The sequence below is a fragment of the Pagrus major genome, chromosome 11 (genome assembly GCF_040436345.1).
Source record: "Pagrus major chromosome 11, Pma_NU_1.0".
Lineage (NCBI taxonomy): Eukaryota > Metazoa > Chordata > Actinopteri > Spariformes > Sparidae > Pagrus > Pagrus major.
The window spans coordinates 14,619,816-14,640,411 of NC_133225.1; the positions used below are offsets into that span (position 1 = coordinate 14,619,816).

The window sequence follows — 20,596 nt, forward strand, 5'->3', positions numbered from 1 at the left end:
CACGCACACATACATATATATACTGTATGTGTATATAGAGAACTTTAATAATAAAGCTGGCAACACACACAAGTCCACACACGGATCGATATATCAATATTACTAGCCGCTCTTTGCTTCCTTCCACTGGCTGCCCACCATGCAACATTTAACACAGAGATACCATACCACTGTGTACCATATATTCTCACACATCTCCTTCATACAAACACTGTTTTGATCATCTCTCGTTCACACACACACACACGCGCGCACGCACACACAAACACACACTGTTGCTCTTTCTCCATCCATGGCACATTTTCGCTCCTCGTCTAGCCATCTCTCTATATCTATCTCTCCCTTTTTCTGGGGTGAGAACGATGGCACTTAGTCACCATGGCAACAGCGCTTTGATGTGATCATGGCCTGATATTCCTATTGACATCAGCGTGGAGTGACATCAGTACCTAATTATACAGAACCAAAACAGGGCTACGTCTACAGTCTATTCGGAGAACAAAAAAACAGATAGAGAGGGCGAGAGAGAGGGAGGGAGAGAGAGAGAGAGGGGAGCGGAAAGAGAAAAAAGTAAAAGGAGGAAGAGAGAGATAATAAGAAATGAGAGACAAACTAAAATTGAAAAGAAAACAGGAAAAGACAGGGAAGTGAGAGAGAGAGGGAAAAGTGGAGAAATTGAGAGCCGGTGATAAAGAGACAGAGAGAGATACAGAAGAGCAAGACGCAAAATAGAGAGAAATGGGAGCTGTAATGCTGCTCGACAGACAGAAAAAGAGAAAAAAACATTCAGAAAGTGGAAACTACCCGTGCTTGTTCTCGCTCGGAACTAATGGGAAGATTTGGACTGTGGTTGTGGATGCCAAACTGATTTAGCTGGAGGCCATCTTGCGCAGACGGACTCCCAGTGTCAATCAATCCTCCAGACTGCAAACACACAGCCATCTAATTCATTACAGCTATCTGCCTTGGCCGTCTCTCCTCTGGCATTGCATCGCCTATGGCTCTCTGCTCTTCTTCACTGGACCCATCCAAACCAAACACCACTCTAATTGGCCACAGGCCCCCGACCCCTGTGTGGGCTATAATGTCATGGGTGATGCCACATACACACGCAACCACACAGACGCACATGTACTTTGACATTATTTGTCATTTTTATGTTTATTTTTTCTTGTTGTATCCCACATGTGCTGTTGAAAAATAACTTTTCACTTTCCTTCCAGGCATCACTTAAAGCTCAAAATCTTTCAGAATTGTTAAAGATTATTTTTGGGGCATTTTTCCGAACTTTATTGGGCCTACTCCACACGTACATAAGTCAGTACAGAAACAGGGTTTTAAAAGAGAGACAAATGTTTTAGCACGCTTTCAGAAATAATCTATACCAGGGGTCAGCAACCTTTACCATCAAAAGAGCCATTCTTGACCCCCTCCCTTTGTAAAAAAATCTGTCTGGAGCCACAAATTACAGCCTAAAAAGTCTAAATTGGCCTATCAAGATTATTAAAAAGGCCCGAAAGAGCATTCATTAATATTTTCACATGTGGATACTCTGCAGTGGGCTATTTATTCTCATTATTTAGTTGGCATTTCCAATACAATAATACCATGTTTTGGTGCAAAAGTTTAAATATATGTTATTTTTATTGGAGAATGCTATACCAACAAAACACAAAAATGAACACTTGCGAGGTGAAGAAAGTATTCACTGGCATCGGTAGGCCTACTGTGAAATAGAGTAGCAATACAGAACTATGTGCAGGTGACTTGAATCCTCCCTGTGTTTGTGAAAATGAATAAAATAAAAAAAAGTAGCCTTCCTTTATAATAAATAAAACATGTAGCAGCAGCCTAGCTGTAAAAACTGTAAAAGTAAAAAAAAAAAAAAAGAAAAGAAAAGAAAAGAAAAAAAACAGGCTACTGTAGTTGTCCATCTCAATGTGAGGTAATGTTTTTTCTTTCCTTACAGAATTCAAACTGAGCGCTGAGCACAAAGCACAACAATATCAGTTCAGGGTCATTCAATTCACTGACAAAATCACAACTTGCTAGAACAGATACTAAACTGTGTGTAGGCTATGCATTTTCACAATCGATGACTGTAAGAATTACTCTGGGCCTACAGCAGTGTGTATAACAATAACCATCATCACTCATTTTCATGTCATTTTTTGTCAAAGTCACAGGGAGCTGCTGCAGAGGAGCAAGAGAGCCACATGTGTCAGTGACCTAAAACAACATTTACGTGATTAAGAAAGGCCAAAATGCACAGAAAAGGCATTTTTAGAAATACCCGTGTACATCTAGACGGGCCCTTAGACAGCAGAAGCAAACTTGAAACATAGGGGAGAGAGAGGTACGACATCAAAAAAGTTTGTCAGCTGGAAACGAACCAGCAACGTTGTGAAGGCCATGCGGGGTAACCATGTGGCTACAAACCTATCTTTTAAGGACAAGGACACACACATCACGTACATAGGAGTGTGGCGCAAGCTGCTCCTTGTCATCACAACGCCTCCTCTTTGCCTCAGCGCCTCCCTGAGAGGAGGAATAGCCTCCTGACGGGCCCTGGCGCTCCTCAGGTGGCTGACTGTCTGTTGATGATGCTGACTTACTCTGGAGGAAGACATGAAACATCTTTTTACTTGCATAAACACATAAAACACACCCACATACGTCAATGTACAGGGCACAATGTGAAGAAACGTGCACACAGTCACTCTGTAGATATAAGCTCGGGCAAAGCACACAAAGCAGGAACACAAACATTAACAGATCGCCCCATAAAAACACACATGATAACATTACACGCACACACACAGCAAGAACAGCAGGCGTAAGCACAGGTGAAGACGTAGCCATGGAGGCACACAAGACAGCCTATACAGCTAATTAGTGCTCTCCCCTCGACACACCAGTCCTCATGTAAAATATGACTCTCATTATTGGGCAATAAAGCTGTGCCGGCATATTTACAATACAGCCTGGCCTGGTGCTCAGCACTCTGAAAAGCCCATCAAAGCATTGTGTTGTGTTTGCTCTGGGGCAGGGGCCAGAGGTTCGGTGAGGGCCACTTGTCATTCTCTGTCCCCTGCTGTGGGGAGGACAAGAACAGTGAGGGTTTAACACACCAATGAGTCACACAGGAAAGAGCCCACGGGGCGGACAGGAAGGAGCGCTGGACAGAGGAGAGGAGAAAACCACACAATGGACCTCAGTGCGGCTCAACAAAATTCCCTCTCTTCTTTCTTCTCCTCCTCCGCAGCCTTCTTCCCTCTTCTCCTGACTTCCTCTCTCGCTGTCCCTTTTTTCCCCTCCATTTAAAATTCCAACATGTTCTACTGGTGCGGGGCTCTCTGACAAATGCCAATTGATATGCATCTCTCCCTCCCCTCCCTTTCCCTCCCAAACGCTGTAATGCTTGGCTAAGTTCACCACAAACCTTAACTCATAAGAGAAATATTTTCCCGGTGCTTAACAGTCAGCATTGTGTTTAGCAATTAAATTATGCCAAGGGTTTCATTGCAGATAGAGAGAGAGAGAGAGAGAGGGAGGGAAAGTTAAGTCAGTAGCGCTCTTAAATCATTTTCATTTCACAATAAAAACCAGAACAAAGACTTGCTGGTATTTTTTAACAACCTTCTCTCCCTATTTTTCTTGTTTTTGTCTTCCTCTTTAGTGTCTCTCTCTTTTTCCTTTTCCAATTTCACTCTCCATCTCCCTCCAACCCACCCCCTCTCTCTGTGTTATCAACAGTTACACTGATGAAGCCCAGCTGCCCGCTGCAGCCAGTACAGTAAGGGAGTGTTCACATGGCTTCCATAAAGCATCCACAGAGAACAGGACAAACCATGGACATCCACTGAATTTCAATCAGGCCATTTGCACTGCATTAACTCTCCAGGCGATTAACAGGGACTTCTAACTACAGTGACAGAAAATATGTGCAAAACCTGTGAGGCAAAATGAACACTTGTATGCACTAATGGTTAACTGCATGTTGCATTTACTTGATTTTTCTAAGGATGGATTTTGTTTTGTTTTGGTTTGCCCATCACTAATGGTAACCTGAGTCACCAACGTGTCACATCTCAGTCGCATTTTATTAAATGACTCTTGAATCTGAACTTTAAAGAAGCTTGGTGTGTTTTATTAAACAAGCCAACCTCTTCAGCCACTAATCTAAAAATTCACATTAATACATAAATATGTATGATAGCGACATGTGATTATGTCAACAGAAAGACAACAAAATAATAAACAATAATATCATCACTGCTTCCATGTTTACTGTACCTACCAATGCACAGAATCAGGTTTCATTAAGGAAACTGTTTTGGAAAGATACTGGAGGTTGTGGCTCAGGAGGTAGAGTGAGTCGTCCACTAATTGGAAGGTCGTTGGTTCAATCCCAGGGTCCCCCGGCTGCATGTTGAAGTATTCTTGAGCATGATACTGAACCCCAATTTCCTCCTGATATTGTAGAGTGCTTTGAGTGGTCAGTAGACTGGAAATCACTATATAAAGTCCTTTTACCAGAACCAGAAAAGATCGACTGATTTTTGCAGCTGTTGCTGATATTGATACAAGGGAGTAAAAAAATTCTAATATTGATATATCTCAGTCTTTTACACTATAATCAGAGGTCAGAGTGCATGTTCTTCTATTCATGTTCAACAACCTTTTGGTTTTCTGGTACAAGTTGGTCACCAGTTGAATGAAGACAAAAGGACTCAGCCCTTTTTGTTCCCGATCGCTCCTCAAGAGGCAGTTGTGCAATTCTACACCAAATATTAACTAATGATATAACAGAGCAGGTTCTGTTGGGAAACATCTTTTCAAATGGATTTCAGTGGTGTGACCCATTGAGAAATATTTGGTGGTTCTTTCACATCAGACATTAAGGAGCCTCCTGTAGTTTTATATACTGGATGCATCTTGAACTCAAGTCAACATTTTCAAGCCAGACTTGCTCATTTCTACAGACACTAACAGGCGTGTTTTGGGCAGCTTTTGCTGGGTTTTAATCCTTTCACTTGTTCTGTAAGTCCTGTAGATTACCAGAACATTTGTGGTGCTGAAATACAAGCAGTTGCTTGTTCATCCATTCATTCAATTTGTACTTTCTTCCAGATAACAGTGCAATGCTGTGAGCTCAGATCTAAGTGTGATGTAGAAAACCTTGAGACGCTCAAGGTTGATAGCGCTGAGCGGCTATTGTGCTGGTGTTGAGCTGTGCTGATGTTGAGCTGTGCTACTACTGGCGGAGCTCCAGCAGTACGTAGCGGTTTTTAGAGGCCACTTTACAGTGCGTCTCCATTTCTGTCAGTTTATCACTGTCACACACACACAGACACACACACTCACACACTGAACACACTACACAACTACTCACCCTGCTGGGTGCTCCCTCTGGGATGGGGCGGAGAAAGGTAGGAAAAGACAGCAGAGTAGAGAAAAAGAGAGTGAGAGAGGTGAGTAAAGGGGAAAAGAGAGAAAGTTTGACGTCAGTCCTGATAATAACAACAGTCCCCCAGTCAGCCAAGGTTAGGCTGAACCTCGACGGCTCCTCTCTAATAAAGATACAGACCCACTATTGTGCCTGATTCCAGTCTCCTCTCTATCTTTCCCTCTCTCTGTTCTCCAACCATACAAAGCTCGCTGTCTTCCCTTGCTGCCTCTTTCAGCGCTCACTTGCTTTTCACTCATTCTTCCTCTCATATGTAAGAACAGAAACACACACAGCTGCAGACATGCATAAGCTCTCACACAGATGCTTAATGCTGCAATATGAACACATTGATCTCTCTATCTCTTTCCCTCTCTAGTCTCACTTCTTTATTTTTACTTTTTTTCTCTAACTCTCGGTTTATTCATGAGAAAGTCTCTCTTGGCTCGGTGCCTGAAACGGAGCGCAGAGATAAGATATTCTATCAGGGTGAATGAAAGTTCGTCGGTAGAAAGCATTTCTCCTGCATTTACTCAAGTGCTATGAATACGTCTGTCCATATTATGACTGCAATCTAAACAACAGGGTTCAAATTCAGTCCAAAAGGTGACTCACTGTACAAATGATACAAAAGCCTGACACAAATGATGTATAGTACCTGCTTTGCATTTTATCCAGTCTAAAATTATCTATTTCTTATTCTGTAGCTGTGGTCATTTCATTTTTCTGCCCATCCTCATACAGAATACATTAAGTTGAACTAAACATACAACATGCAGAAATACAAATATATAATGAATAAAACAATAACTCTTGTGTATGTGATATGTGATGGTTTACAGCAGATATGATATACCAGAAGACTACACAGTCAAAATGTACAAATGTCAGTGTTTCTCCACTATCAATCAGAGCAATCTTACTATAAAGTTTGGATCTTTAAACTGTGACTCTACTGTCTTCTTCTACGACAGCAGGCTGCCACTGACAGAAAGTTGCAAGATAAAAAAATATTTTAAGAGACACAATTTTTTCATTTTATTGATGTATTATTTATTTCATTATTAGACTCAAAATTAAGAATTAAAAATCGACACTTCTTTACCTCTGAGATGTTCGGGGTCAAGGTGGTTGCGCTCATCTTTGGAGGCCAGGTGTGCCGAGACCCCCAGGGCTCCTGTCAGCGCAAGAAGCCCTGAGCCCCCCGCGCCCAGGGACAGGCCTGATGGGTGTGGCGTCAGAGGGATGCCAGGGGCGTGATGAGACAGGTGCTGGAGCTGCTGCTGCTGTGGCCACAGGGAAAGAAGGGAGCGGGGAGGGAGGGGTCGGAGAGGGACGGTGTCATACAAGGGTGGATGGTTAGATAAAAAACAGGTAGAGGAAGAAATGGATAGAAAATAAGAAGGAGAAAGTCACAGAGAACAAAAGAAAAGGGTGGAAAAGGTAAGAGGAGGTGGGGGTTGTTTTTGGAATAACGGAGGGGAGAGACAGAAAGGGAGGAAGTAAATTAAATCAAATCCACATACAGAGGAAAACAAGATGGAGGAAGATAGGATGTAAAAGAGATCAGTGGATTAAGAGGTGAGAAAGATGGACACCAATAACGAGAAAGAGGAAAAGGACAGAAGGGGGGAAGGAAGTTAAATGATCAGGGTTTACAGGAAAGTGAAGCAGGTGAAGAAGGAGGCCAAGAAGCAAAAGAATGACAAGAGACGGTGAAAAAAGTGAGGTGATGAAAGGGATTAATTATGAAGGAAAGGAGGAGATGGAGAAACAGGTCAAGGGAAAACACAGGGAGGTTTAAAGAGAGGGAAGAAAATGTTTGAGTCAGAGAGTAAATGATGGGGAGCAACAGAGGGGAATCATGGAGGAAGCAGTGAAAAGCGAAGGAGAATTAGTTGAGCAGGAGGGAGAAGATAGGTGGAGAGGGTAAATGAGCACAGGAAGAGAGAGGGAAAGTGTGCAGCGCAGAGAGCAAAAGATAAGACATAGCAAAAAATAACACATAAAAAACAATGGGAGAGGAGAAATTAGGACAGGGCCACAGTAAGAGGAAAAGAATGATAAGAGATTACAAAAGGAGAGATGACTCTGGGTGAAATCCAGAAGGAAAATGAACAGAAAGACAAAGAGAAAGCGGGGAGAAAAAAAAAGAGGATGACGGAGGACAGAGAGAGTGGAGAGCAAAGGAGCAGCTACAGATAAAGAAAGGCTATTATCCTGAAGGGAGCATTATGATGTGTTTGTGTGTGTTGTTGTCGTCTCGAGCTGCTGTGTTCGACACACATACACTCACATGAGCACACACACACACACCTTAGAGACAGCAGTGTTTGTAGTGCTGGGAGGAACAAAGGGCTTTAAGTAGACAGTAATGTGATCAGTGCTCAGACAAGCTCTGGAAAGCCCCGTCTACCAGAGCACTCAGGACCATCACTGTGTCTGTGTGTGTGTACACATAAAGATGTGTGTACACAAGCAAGTGTATATTATGTTGCTCTTGGTCATGTCATCATGCACTATCAGATGCAAATGTAGGTGTTATAATGTTCAGTATAACTCTATAGTTACAGTCTGTATGTTAGCTTCAGTTTTATCTAAATATAAAATGTAAGCTCAAAGTGTTTTATCCAAAAACCTTGAAACTGAGCTGTAATTAATGCAGTGTAAACCATACACAGTAAGTGGACACATAAGAGAGACGAAAGCTATTAACATTAATGGTATTTCTCTATACAAATAGTTACGTCAGAGGTCGAAATTTCCAAGCTGAAATTTCCAACTTTTGACCTCCAAGCATTCCAGGTACATGACGCCAAAAGTGGACCAAAAACTTGACTGGCCGCAACAATACTAGGTGTTTTTGGCAAGTGCATACACAACTGACCCCCTCAGCAGTGCAGACTCCTTGCATTATAAACAAAATAGAGGACCAAAAACGAAACAAGGTAACAGATGCCATGATACATTTTCTTTTACGGCACATTTATACCTGGAAACGTATCTAAACATTTCATTCACTAGCTTTATACAAATACTGTGGTCTAAAAATACACCCTATCGCTTCTCCATGGTTGGTGCAATTGTTGAGTGATGTCAAGACAACTGCTCCCTCGTGAAGTCAGGGCAAATGGATGTACCACGAGTTTACAAGTAGGAATTCTGACATCGAGTTGCGTTCCACTGTGCATTTTCTAGTAGGAGGTTGGAAATTCTTAAGTTCTGAGTTGTCTGAACAAGAACAACCAAGTGTTTGACTGGGAGTGGTGATTCATTAGGTTTTGGCATATTAAGTTGTATCTTCCAAAATAGGTCCAGACTAAAATAGGACATCGCTACATCGCAGTTGCCGCTGATCATTACGTTGATACAACAGAAACACACTCCACACTCTGGATGAGATGTTGGTTAACATCTGATTCAAACAGGCTGGTTACAGAAAATTTCAAACACAGATGCCACAATAATCTCTTCAAAGGCCAATTTCCATTAAAAAAAAACAACAACTTTGAATTGCCTATTAGCCACATTAATTCATAGAATACTATCAAAGCATGCGGTGGTTAAGTAATACCTGCATGACCCACATGATCAACATCGCCATCTGGGGCACAAACAGCAAACGTAAACACCTCGATCGACATTTACGTTAATGCCTCACCTATCTGAAGATCAGTTTTTCTGATCTACATGTATATGGACCAGTGGTGAGAGAATTTGATCAGCTGACTGTCATCAGAGCCAGTCAGATCAGTTGGAACATCATCAGTTAATGTGTGTGTTGTGTAGGTGTGTGTTTGTGTTGTCATGACGAATGGAGGTGACTCACCCCGATAATGGCGTTGAGTTCAGCCATGGTAACCTGCTTGGCCCTCTCCACTGCCTGGACCACCTGTTGCTGGTGCTGCACACACAAATTATATACACACACACATACACATCAAACGCCACAGAAAGACAGTAAGGAGACAGGCAGGTTTTTTCCTGCTTTGGTGTTTTATGTTACAGTATAAGTGTAAAGTAAACATAATGGATACAGTAGGTACACAGCAGGAACCATTACATGAACTAAAGTTGATGAAGGTGTTACAACATCTAAACTCTGCTTGTACTGGGTGTATAAACGTAAATGGATTGGGCAACCATGCATTCACACACAGCTCAAACACTGACAAAAAAAAGTCACACCAACAGAAACACACATACAGCCAGACACGAACGCACACAAACACACACAGATGTGCTCAAAGCCACACTAACTAAAACCTCAGTTCTGTTTACACAAAATCCCAATGTAATCAGACACACAAACGCAAATATGCATGTGCAACAGTGCTCGTGTACGCACACACACACACACACACACACACACACACACAGTGTCAATATTGATCAAACTGACAGAGCTGTGACCATTCTGTCTCCAGGGAGCCCACTCATCAAAGCTCACTCACACTCACAGACAAAGAGAAGTGTGTCTGCAGGTTTGTACTGCCATCTACACAATCCCACATTCAACCAACACACACCAAAGAACACTACACTCACACACGATGCACATGTACACACATACACAATAAAATAATATTATCTTCAATGATCACTGCACCTCTTACTTATGTAGGTTGTATTAAGCAAGTTAAGTTAAAGACATGACATGTACAAACACGGGATAGATAATGATGTTGCTGAGCAATAAGAGGATCCAAAGTAAATCTTTAAGGAGTGTCTATATTGAATTTAAAGCAGCATTATGTAGCAATTGGCAGAGTGTCTGAGACAGAGACACCATTCACCCTATTACAAGACACTGTACCATCAAAATGATTTTAAAGCTGTAATATTAAGGTAAAAAAAGTTACATAATGTTGCTTTAAAAATAATGGGATCTAAATATTCATTAAATAATGTAGTTTATGAAAACTTAAAGTCACAAAGCGTTCTTTATGCCTATATTTTCTGTATTGTTTGACATCTACAGGAATAGGCTTTAAATCAGTACCTTTCTACCTGGTACACATCATTTGGACAAAACCACATGACCACATACTACAAAAATGCAGCACAGAACATGATTATACCATTGGACATCAGCGAATATCAGGTGACATGATGATCAATGTTTCTGACTGAATTTATTTAGACTTTTTCCTTCATTATTTTTAATCTGATTTGCACAAAACACAAATAATTCTCTCATTTAGATATAAATGAGATTTAGATACCTTTGTGCCCTCCCTTTGAGAGCACAAAGGTATTTTACCGTGCAAACAAAATAATTAACCACAAACAGTTCTAAGCTCTTTCATGCTTATTCAGAATGTTTCAAACTAGTTTTACCCATGTGCCATAATTAACTGAATTTACATATTTGCTTGGATTTGTTTTATTTAATGATAAGCCAGATGTTTTGAGTTTAATGAAGATATATTAAGTAAAATGGGGGTTTGATAATACATCAATGGATTTGCTGATTGATTTGCTTTGAAAACACAGAGGATAACTTTTTGAGCAGCTTGCAATAATAGGGATGAGATCTCCACAGAAACAATTGACAAGAAAACTCTGAAAGCTAATGAGCCGTGCCATCATTTATATGCAGAAAACTAGTGCATGTTTAATATCTATACCTCAAACAGTATTTACTGTAACACCACAAACCACAGACTCAAAGTGGCCCCGAACTAGACAGTCACCTGAAAGCAACTCGAGCCTGATGCAGTTGTCTAAGCTGAAGCACTTAGCTTGTGTTACCATGTCACGCAGTTGTTGCCATGGTTACAACTTGTGTGTTTACCCTGTTACAGATATGTACAGTGTGGATGACCATGAAAAGGCTTTGTTCTACGAACATACTATAGATATAAAATCCATAATATAAAGGCCTATATTTTACATGTATATATATATAAATCTGACCCAAAACTGGATATCACTTGTTTCTGTCCTAGCTCGGCCCGGCAGGTCCCGACGGGTTTGGGTCAGGTATCCATGCCCTAAAATGTAATAGCATCAAATAATACTAAAAATACAAAAAGTAAAAGCATTCTTTACTCAGAAAGGCCCATTTCCGAATAACATTATCCATTTATTATTGGATTATAATTACTGATCTATTCATGTGTACACCGATTTAATGTTGACAATGTAAAAGAGGATTCAAAAGTATAATATTTGGCTCTTTAGTGTAGTATAGTATAAATATAAAATATAGATATAATATGTAAAGTATAAATAAGCAAAAAAATGGAAATTCTTGAGTAAGGTACAAGTACCTCAAAATTCTTCTAAGGTAAAAAGTACTTGAGTAAATAGATAATAAAAAGTTACTCTCTACCCTTGTATTAAGTTGAATCAACTCATGTCTGAACAGAAACTTTTTCAGCAAACACGTGTATTGAATTGTGAGTACAGTGAAAATGTTTCTGTTTTTGTCCACTTCACTTGCACACATATATTACCATGACTGAATTGTAACTTCTGAATTATTGTTTCCTCTTTAGCTTTGCTTATCATGCAAATGTATCCATTCTGGGTTATTTGTTATTTCGAATACTAAGAAAATATGATATAGTACTGGGAATGTGAATAATTGACTCCTGATTATGCATATTTTTTGTTTATGTCTAAGTGTGTCTGGCAGCGGTGACACTTACCTCTTGAGAGAGGAAAGGGATGATCTGAGCACAGATGGCACTGAGACGCTTGACAATCTCCGCCTGCGATGGAGAGAGAGACAGAAGGTGAGAGAAATGGATATATGATTGTGCTGCATACTGTACGATAATAAGTACACAATGAAGGGAGAAGATGATCCACATTAACAGCACATTAAGCCTCTGCAGCATTAAAAAACCTTTGCTAATGAGCGACGAGTTCTGCCAGTGACAAGGAGAAAAATGTGGCTGAATGTGGAAGTGAACAGCAAAGGTGGAAGGATGGAGGCAGCACTCCAGTCATCATCTGGTCTTTTAGCACCATCACACTCTCATTTAGCTCGGCCTCACACGCACTCTTACCCACTTCAGTCTTCCTCTCTCACTCTCTTAGTCTCTCTCTCTCACACACACACAAACATATGAGCGAACAAACACGCACTCAGACAAAGCAGAACACATCTAAGATTTCTCTCTCAAGCTCTCTGCCTGTCACAGCCTGCTATTCAGTGCCATTACTTTTCTCCATTTCCTAAAACTCGTAAAAACCATAAAAATGCTCTTTCTTACCCCCAGCCCACACACACACACATATGCACACAGAAACATGCGCACACACACAAGCACACGTGGCAAACCTTGTAACCATCCGCAGAATAAAGCAGCCTGCACACAAACACATAAAAACATAAGCACACACTCTCTCTGTGACACACACATGCACAAACACACTCGCGCAAGCACACACACACACACACACACACACACATACACTGAACCTCTGCGGTGTGTCTAATTCTATCTGTCTGAGTGCCCTCAGCCTCATTTTGTTCTCTTCTTCACTCAGCCGTTCTCTCTTTTTCTACAACAGCTCTCACACTGAGCCATTATTACCCTATTCATCCTCTTCCTCCCATCCCTCTCCTCCCCCCTCTCTCTCATCTCTCCCTTGCTCGCTTTGTCTCATTTTCTCCCATCTTTCTATTTTTCTATATTATTACTTTCTCTCCGTTCTAATTTATCCTCCCTCCTTTCTCTCAGCTGCCCTCTTTTCTTCCTCTTACATCAGTCGCTCTCGTGTTTTTTCTTCGTTCCTTTGCTGTCGCACATTACCGCGGCCATACTACATGCATACATTTTTCTTTTTTCCTCCCTCTACCTATTTCACTTTTTTTCTCTTTTTCTCTCTGTATCCTTCTATCCTCACTAACACATGTTTCTGGCACTTGAAGATACCGGAGGAGAAAAGAGAAAAAAGACAGCAAAAGGGCAATGGAGGGCAGTGCAGAGACTGACAGGGCTGTATACACCATCATGCAAAGTCTCTCCCTCTCTCTCTCTCTCTCTCTCTCACTCTCTCTCTCTCTCTCACACACATACACACACACACACACACACACACACACACACCAGCCGGCCTGTCACTTACATCCAGTCTCATCATGACTTCATAAACTGGCTATCACCAGACACACAGCTCTGTTCCACAGACAGACACAGACTTATCACATCATACATGTGTCAATATATGCAGGTGTGTGTGCATTAGTGTGAGTGTGTGTGGAGGTGGGTGGTTGTGCCAAAGCTCCTCAGTGTATTTTGAATGATATGCATGTACAGTATTCATTTCCTCACCATAGAGAGTAAAGTGACAACCAGAGAAAGGATAAAATAAAAGAATAGAAGAGTTTTTACAAAAGGAAATTACAACATTTCTTATTGCTGTACACAGTATTCTGATTCCATTTCTGTTAAAAAATACTGTATGTTTGTCTGCTTGAACTTGACTTAATCCCCTTCTGTGCTCTCAATTTATTCTAACTTCTCCACTAAATTACAGCTGGAAGTAAAATGACACTATACCCACACTCATTCCTACCTCTGATAATGATCCCTACAGAGTCTAACGATGGCTGCACGAGCTGGCAAGTTGGCTTTGTTAACAAGTAGCCTCAAAAGGGTCCTTTCACAAATAAATATGTTTCCCTGTTTGAATTGACCTGAGTTAGTCTTGGAGCAACTTGTGAAATGGTTTAACATGGAAAAACAGAACTAACCTATGGCACATATTATTTTCTTTATGGACAAATGGTAAAACTTTGTTCATAAAGGTAAACATTACATACTCTTGTTCAATTCATTTACATATACTAGGGTTGCAAATAACAATTACTTTCATTATTGATTTATCTGCCATGGGGATGTTAATGAATAATCATTTATCGCCGTGAAGAATTTAACCAATTAAAAATGCATTAACAAACAAATACATCAAATACAAATACATCAAAAAGTACAAATACTTGCTTATCAAATATACCAAAATAAAACACAGAATACTGATGTCAGACGATGTATTGAAATAAAATACAATTACTTTGTTATTTAAAAAACTAAAAAAGACAAAGTACAAACTGACATCATTTAATTTTAACCATTAAGTAACCTCAATATGGATCGGATTTTGTTGGGCCAGTTGATGAATAGCAACAGATGGGGGCTCTGCAAATAAAATCAAGTCATTATTTTGTTGTTTAGTTTATCATTTAAGTAACTTAGTGTTAACTTTATCTGTTCTTTTTACGCCTAATGTAGTCTTCGTAGATTTTGCATCAAACACCATGTTAATGGTTCAAACAGTTCTCTACTGAAAAAACGTGCAGCATATTTTATATATTATTAATGATTAACCGATAATCAATCGTTAAGGCAGCCAACTATCCATCAAAGAAACAGCTTAAAATATTCACCCCCCTAATTATTTTCACAATCAATCTATAAATCATCAATCACATGACAAAAAATTGTGAAAAAAGCTCATCACAATTTCCCAGTGTCATAAATGGCAAAGAAAGGCATCAAATCCTCACATTTAAGAAGCTGGAACCAGACATTTTTGCTTGAAAAATGACTGAAATGATTAATTGATGATTGAAATAGCTGGCAACTTTCTTTCAATAGAATAATCGATTAATCCACTAATCGCTGCAGCTGTAAAACATACTGTATCATCTATGCTTCATGAACTTTCCTCTCCTTAGTAATAACTTTGCTGCTACACCACATTGCCACCTTACGAACAACAGGTTGTCCTCAGGCAACAGATCAATGGAGATGACCTGGTTGAGTTTTGGCCAGAGAAAGGCCAATCTGACAGGACTGATGCTGCACCATAAGTCTGAGCAGAAAAGGACAGAACTGCCCTGAACATGGTCGATCAATGAGGTTGCTTTCATTGACTATTTCAAAGGTGGCCGTGAGTTTGATTGAAAGCTATATCAATAGATGTAACTGAATAGACATAGAAAAGAGACACATTTCTTTCAGTACAGGTTTCAATGAGGAATGGCTATTTTCTATGTTACGCTTTGCACGGCCTTCACAGCTAAATATTATCTAAGGATAAAATACATAACTGAAACAAGTTCAGAAGCAATTGGTTGATTAATTAATGGATCTCTAAATGATCAATGATTATACTGATGAATGGTTTTAGCCACATTAAGCATCAGGTGAAGTTTCAGAGATGTTTGGATGTTCCTCCTCTGTGTTTCATATGTTATAAATATGTTGTTTTTCTGGCTGTTCATTCAATAGGTAGGGTACTATGGAAACATGTGATGAGCACCATGCAGACTGTAAACCAAAAGCCACCTAACATTGCATAAAGCTGCAACGTTTAGTTTAGGTTTAGCACTATTAGCAACGCTTTCATTTGTTTGATTCATTGGTTTTGACAGCATCCCACCAACTCTACGTTCTGGCTGGGAGGCAGTGGATGGTGTTATGAGTTTAAGGCGACAATCAGCCGATGGGTTGACAACAGAGTGAAAGTGAGCCGGGCTGAAGCAGTCTGAGCTGGGCCAGGTGTCAGAGACAACACGGCACAGTCTCGTTCCAGAGCCCTGCCAAAGCACAGCCATCAGGGAGTACTGGCAAAGACTGGCTGGATGGAGGGATGAACGGATGGAGGGATGAATGGATGGGTAGATACAAAGGAAGAGAGGGGGCTGGTCAATAAACACCTGAGGGCAGATAAGCTGCCAACTGGCAGAGGGACAGAGAGAGGCAAAGAGAGAGGCTTTAAGTGAAACGGAGATAAAAAAAAATGTAGGTGAGAGAGACAAAGAAAGCTTTCCATTTAGAAGAGCACAAATTTCACAAGTTATTCTGCAAAACATTCAAAGAGACGGATAAATGCAAACTAAAAGTAAGGTTAGAGGAGAGGAGAAAACAGACAAAGACAAAGAAGAAGAAGAAATGTACTGCAAGGACAGCCTGTTCCAGAGGCTGTGGTGCATATTCGCCTGTCACGGCCTAAGACACACACACACACACACACACACACACACACACACACACACACACACACACACACACACACACACACATACAGAGCAGCAGCGTGCTCAGACTTGTCATCTCGTCAGATCATTGACAGGATGATAATAACAGCCAGCAAAACGTTTATATGAACAGAGTGCGTGGTTGCTGCATAATTATACAACCTGAAATGTGTGAAAAGGTAACACACATACACACACACACACACACACATACACACACACACAAATACAGTACAATCAATATGACACCTAAATAAAAAATAAAAAATAAAAAATAAAAAATACTGTTACCTATTCTAACATCATGTGCACATATTTTCTATGGTGACTGAGTGTCTTGCATGGGTGAGTCCACCAGCTAATCAGATTTTTGAAGTATTGAAAGTCATACTAAAAGCTTGTAAGTAACCACATGTTCACACCAGCACTTACAATTATGACAAAGCTGTATTAATATTGATTTCAAGTGGTCACAACAGACAGTACAGTCACAGCCAGTGAAGAGAAATATGTCAGAAATAGAGTCAAGCAATATTTGGCATACACCTGTGAGCAGTGATGGTTAAAGCCTATTGAAGGACCGGTGTGTCCTTCAAGTCTAAATGAAAAAGGCAAAACAATTGTTGCTGATCCTGAAGATCATCATGTGTGCCCAGTCTATTCAAAGCAAAATTCCAGCAAAATAATAGAGCATGGAGGGCAACAACTCTGTGAGGTTTTATGAAGAGAGTATTACCAAGGAATATTAGAAAAATAGAAAGTATTTGATGTGCACTAACGTTTCTGTTTCACTGTTGTAATTTTATAAATTCTGCAATAACTGGTCTTCCGTAGATGATGTGACATCATGTTGAGAACCTGTAGTCTGACTGACCAGATGTAGACTGTGGGTATAAGGCTGCTTTTGGTTGACTATTTCAGCTTGCATTCTCTCTCATTGCGCTATCTGCGTGTTATGGTTTTAAAAATCCCTGTCTCTATGGAAAACAACAACAATCTCCGAGCTAGCAACCTGCATGCTGAAAGTTATCCCAACCCCATCCTGATTGTCAACGATCTGAACGTAAACAAGCTAGCAGTTGCCTTTTCTTTTGCAGGGATTCAGTAATTTTAATGCCACTGCTCGTCTGCCCACGAGCCAATGTGTTGTGCCACCAAAGATGATTGTGATTGGTTCAAGAAAAACAAACAAGCCAGAGGATTTTCCCCTTTTGGCATAATGATAAAGGCTGTAGGCAGACAGCATGGTGGGGATTCTGGCTATGCAAGACTAGAAAAACCTCCAACAGTTCATTGTCAAGAAAAATTTAACATAAAAAGCAAAGGTCATATTTGGTGTCACCTTCCTTGAACCAACATTTTGTATCTGCATTCAACTGTCAATCAGGATGAAATCCATCAAAGTAAAAGAGGCAGTGGAAACAATTTCTACACCAACACTTAGCTCAGTCGACCAGAATGCATTGCAGAAGCCAGAGTTGTGCTTTGCGCAAATGATGTAATTTTCAATTTTTCTTGACTAGAAAAACTCATTCTCCTTCACTTACTTTGCAATTGGTATCGCTATTGCTGCAGCTCTCTCTCCACCCACATGTTTAACCCACGGTGCCAATGCAACACGTTCCTGCCTGTTCTGTGAGGGCTGTCAAAAGGCATTCTAGGAAACGTATTGAATGACTAACTGAAGAAGAAATAGACGAGACAGGTGGGTAGATGAGGCGGTGGGTACACTAGAAAAGAAAATAATAACGCTCACTCACAAAATAAGCCATCAGAAACTGATGGTGTAACAGTGTATCTGCATGTGGAATTTTCTTTAATGAGCCGGCGCCTGACTGTTCTGACAAAGACAAAGCTTGTTTTAGAGGGAGGGGGGCCTATTGGAGTGAGATCTGCCCCTGAGCTATTTTTCTTTCAACTGCTTGGAACGACAAGGCGTCCGGCGTTGTGTAACTGTAGCATATCTGCAGGCTTGTGAGAGGCAGAAAGTGATATATGGAGGTTCATATCTAATGCATTCTCATCAAGACCAGAAAGAAAAGGAGAAAAGAACTGACAGAAAACAAGCTCACGTTTTTCTTTGTACACTTTTCACTCATGACACCAAAGTGAACTTGAACTGGATCAACAGGGAAGCCACTTTCCTGTGAAAGATCAGCTTTGTATTTGTTCTCCCAGCATGACGGCAAGCAACAGTGACCGCGTTCATCTTGCCAATAAAGCTTGGTGAATTTGAATGTGATGAGCGTGGGTTGAGATTGGCACAGGAGGAGAGAGATTGTGCCCAGTGTGCTCGGGCACTGCCAGCTGTGCCAGCTTCAGAGTCCCACTACGGCTGAGCAAGCCAGCGTTAGAGGGGGGGCCTGTGTGTGTGTGATACCCCTCTCCTCTACTCGCTCTAATTGCTCTCAACAAAAATCTCTGCCCATGTCTCTTAGCTCCGATTTTATTTCTATTCCTAGCACCTCTCTCTCGATTTTAACCAGAATAGTTGCTGGTTTGAATCCTTGGATGTAGCTGAAGGAGCATCTTAACCTCCAACTGCAGAGGACACCAGTTGTAATAAGCAACTTGAAACATGAATGTGTGCCACAGAGAGAATGAGATGCATGATGCTGATGGAAAAAAAGGATACGTGCCCAGTCGACGTTACCTTGACAGAAAGAAGGTTATACACTGTGTAATGGTTTTGTGGTGACAGAAAGTGGTGACCTTCATACATCCTACTGCATGATTGGTATAATATTTGGGGGTGTCAAATGTTTTGACAACAAAAGTATCTTTATTCTTTTAAGTGTTAACTGAATATTCACAAAGTAAATAAAAATGTATGATCCACACACAGGTGTATATTAAAAAACATTAGAGTGAATGTCAAACTGCACTTATTGAACCAAAGGTGAATTGAGCCTTGACCGACGTGCAATAACTGTCCTTTCTGTTACACTGGGCAGCAGCAGTGATCGTAGACAGGCAACATTACAAAAGGAAACCCACACTCAAAATTATGGAACTAAAGTGCATTCAGTGGCACTGCACGGCACCTAACTGTAACCAAATAAAGTCAATATATAAAAACAGAGGGACGGGGTATGTTTGAGATGTATGGATAGAGATGCTTGTGCATGGATATAGATGTGCCGGCGCTGGCTGAGGCTGACACACTCGGGCTCGGAGACCGCAAGACATCAAACACGGCACACTCGTTTACATCAATGCCATGCTGCCTTAAATGTTTCGTCAGATTTGATGCGCTGACTTGTAGCTAATGAGCTTCCCACATGCATTGCACTTTGCCTTGCCATGTTTTTCTTTAACTTAGTGAAGCCACACCTTTGACCGTATTCCGCGGTCCATCCAGCACTGTGACTGCTGCTGTGACACACTAGTCATGCATGCTAGCTCTCTAGCTCGCTGTTGTGTTCATGCGTGACGTAACAGGTGCTGATGAAAAAAGCCAGCCAAGGCAGCCAGACGAGCCACAGCCTTGCAGATATATGTAGCCTTTGTTTGCACTATTTTTTTTTTCTTCACAGGTACCCAGTACTTGGCAGTACTTGGTCCTCTACATAGACACTGTCTGGAAAAAGGCCCAGCAGAAGTTGTACTTCTGTTCAAGTTCAACTTGTCTCAAGAGATGTTGATCCAGTTCCACACCAGGATCATACAGTCTGTTCTCTGCACTTGCATCACTGTCTGGTTCGGATCTGCAACCAAACAGGACTGGAACAGACTGCAACGGACAATCAGGTCTGCAGGGAAAATAATTCAAGCCGACCTGCCCTGCATACAGGACTTGTCCAGGGTCAGGGAAACGGGCAGGTGACATCTCTGTAGACCCCTCACACCCCGGACACAAACTGTTCAAGCTCCTCCCCTCCGGTAGGCGTTACAGAGCACTGTACGCCAAACGCATTGTTTGTGTACACATACTCGGCCAGTTAAGCCGATTCTGAATCCGATTCTGAAAAACACTCAATTAGAGCTTAAAAATTAGTCAGTTAATCAATTTGCCAATCTAAAGAAAATTAAAAGTAACTATTTGTTAATCAATAATTTTTTCCAGCAGAATATGCCCCCATTATCTACTTCCAGTCTTCCAGCATTACTTATTTATTGTTTTTCTGTTCTATTTATTAGCTTTT

General features: G+C 40.9%; 1 protein-coding gene across 1 annotated transcript in view; it reads right to left on the reverse strand.

Moving 5' to 3' along the window:
* tle2b (TLE family member 2, transcriptional corepressor b) overlaps positions 1–20,596 on the reverse strand; it is an 85,239-nt gene that overhangs the window by 16,959 nt on the left and 47,684 nt on the right. Inside the window, exons 5-9 of the mRNA XM_073476733.1 lie at positions 12,106–12,168; positions 9,279–9,353; positions 6,555–6,735; positions 5,396–5,412; positions 2,476–2,616 (exon numbers count right to left, since the gene is read on the reverse strand). Of these exons, the coding sequence (XP_073332834.1) occupies positions 2,476–2,616; positions 5,396–5,412; positions 6,555–6,735; positions 9,279–9,353; positions 12,106–12,168 (477 nt within the window). The remainder of the gene's footprint in view (positions 1–2,475; positions 2,617–5,395; positions 5,413–6,554; positions 6,736–9,278; positions 9,354–12,105; positions 12,169–20,596) is intronic.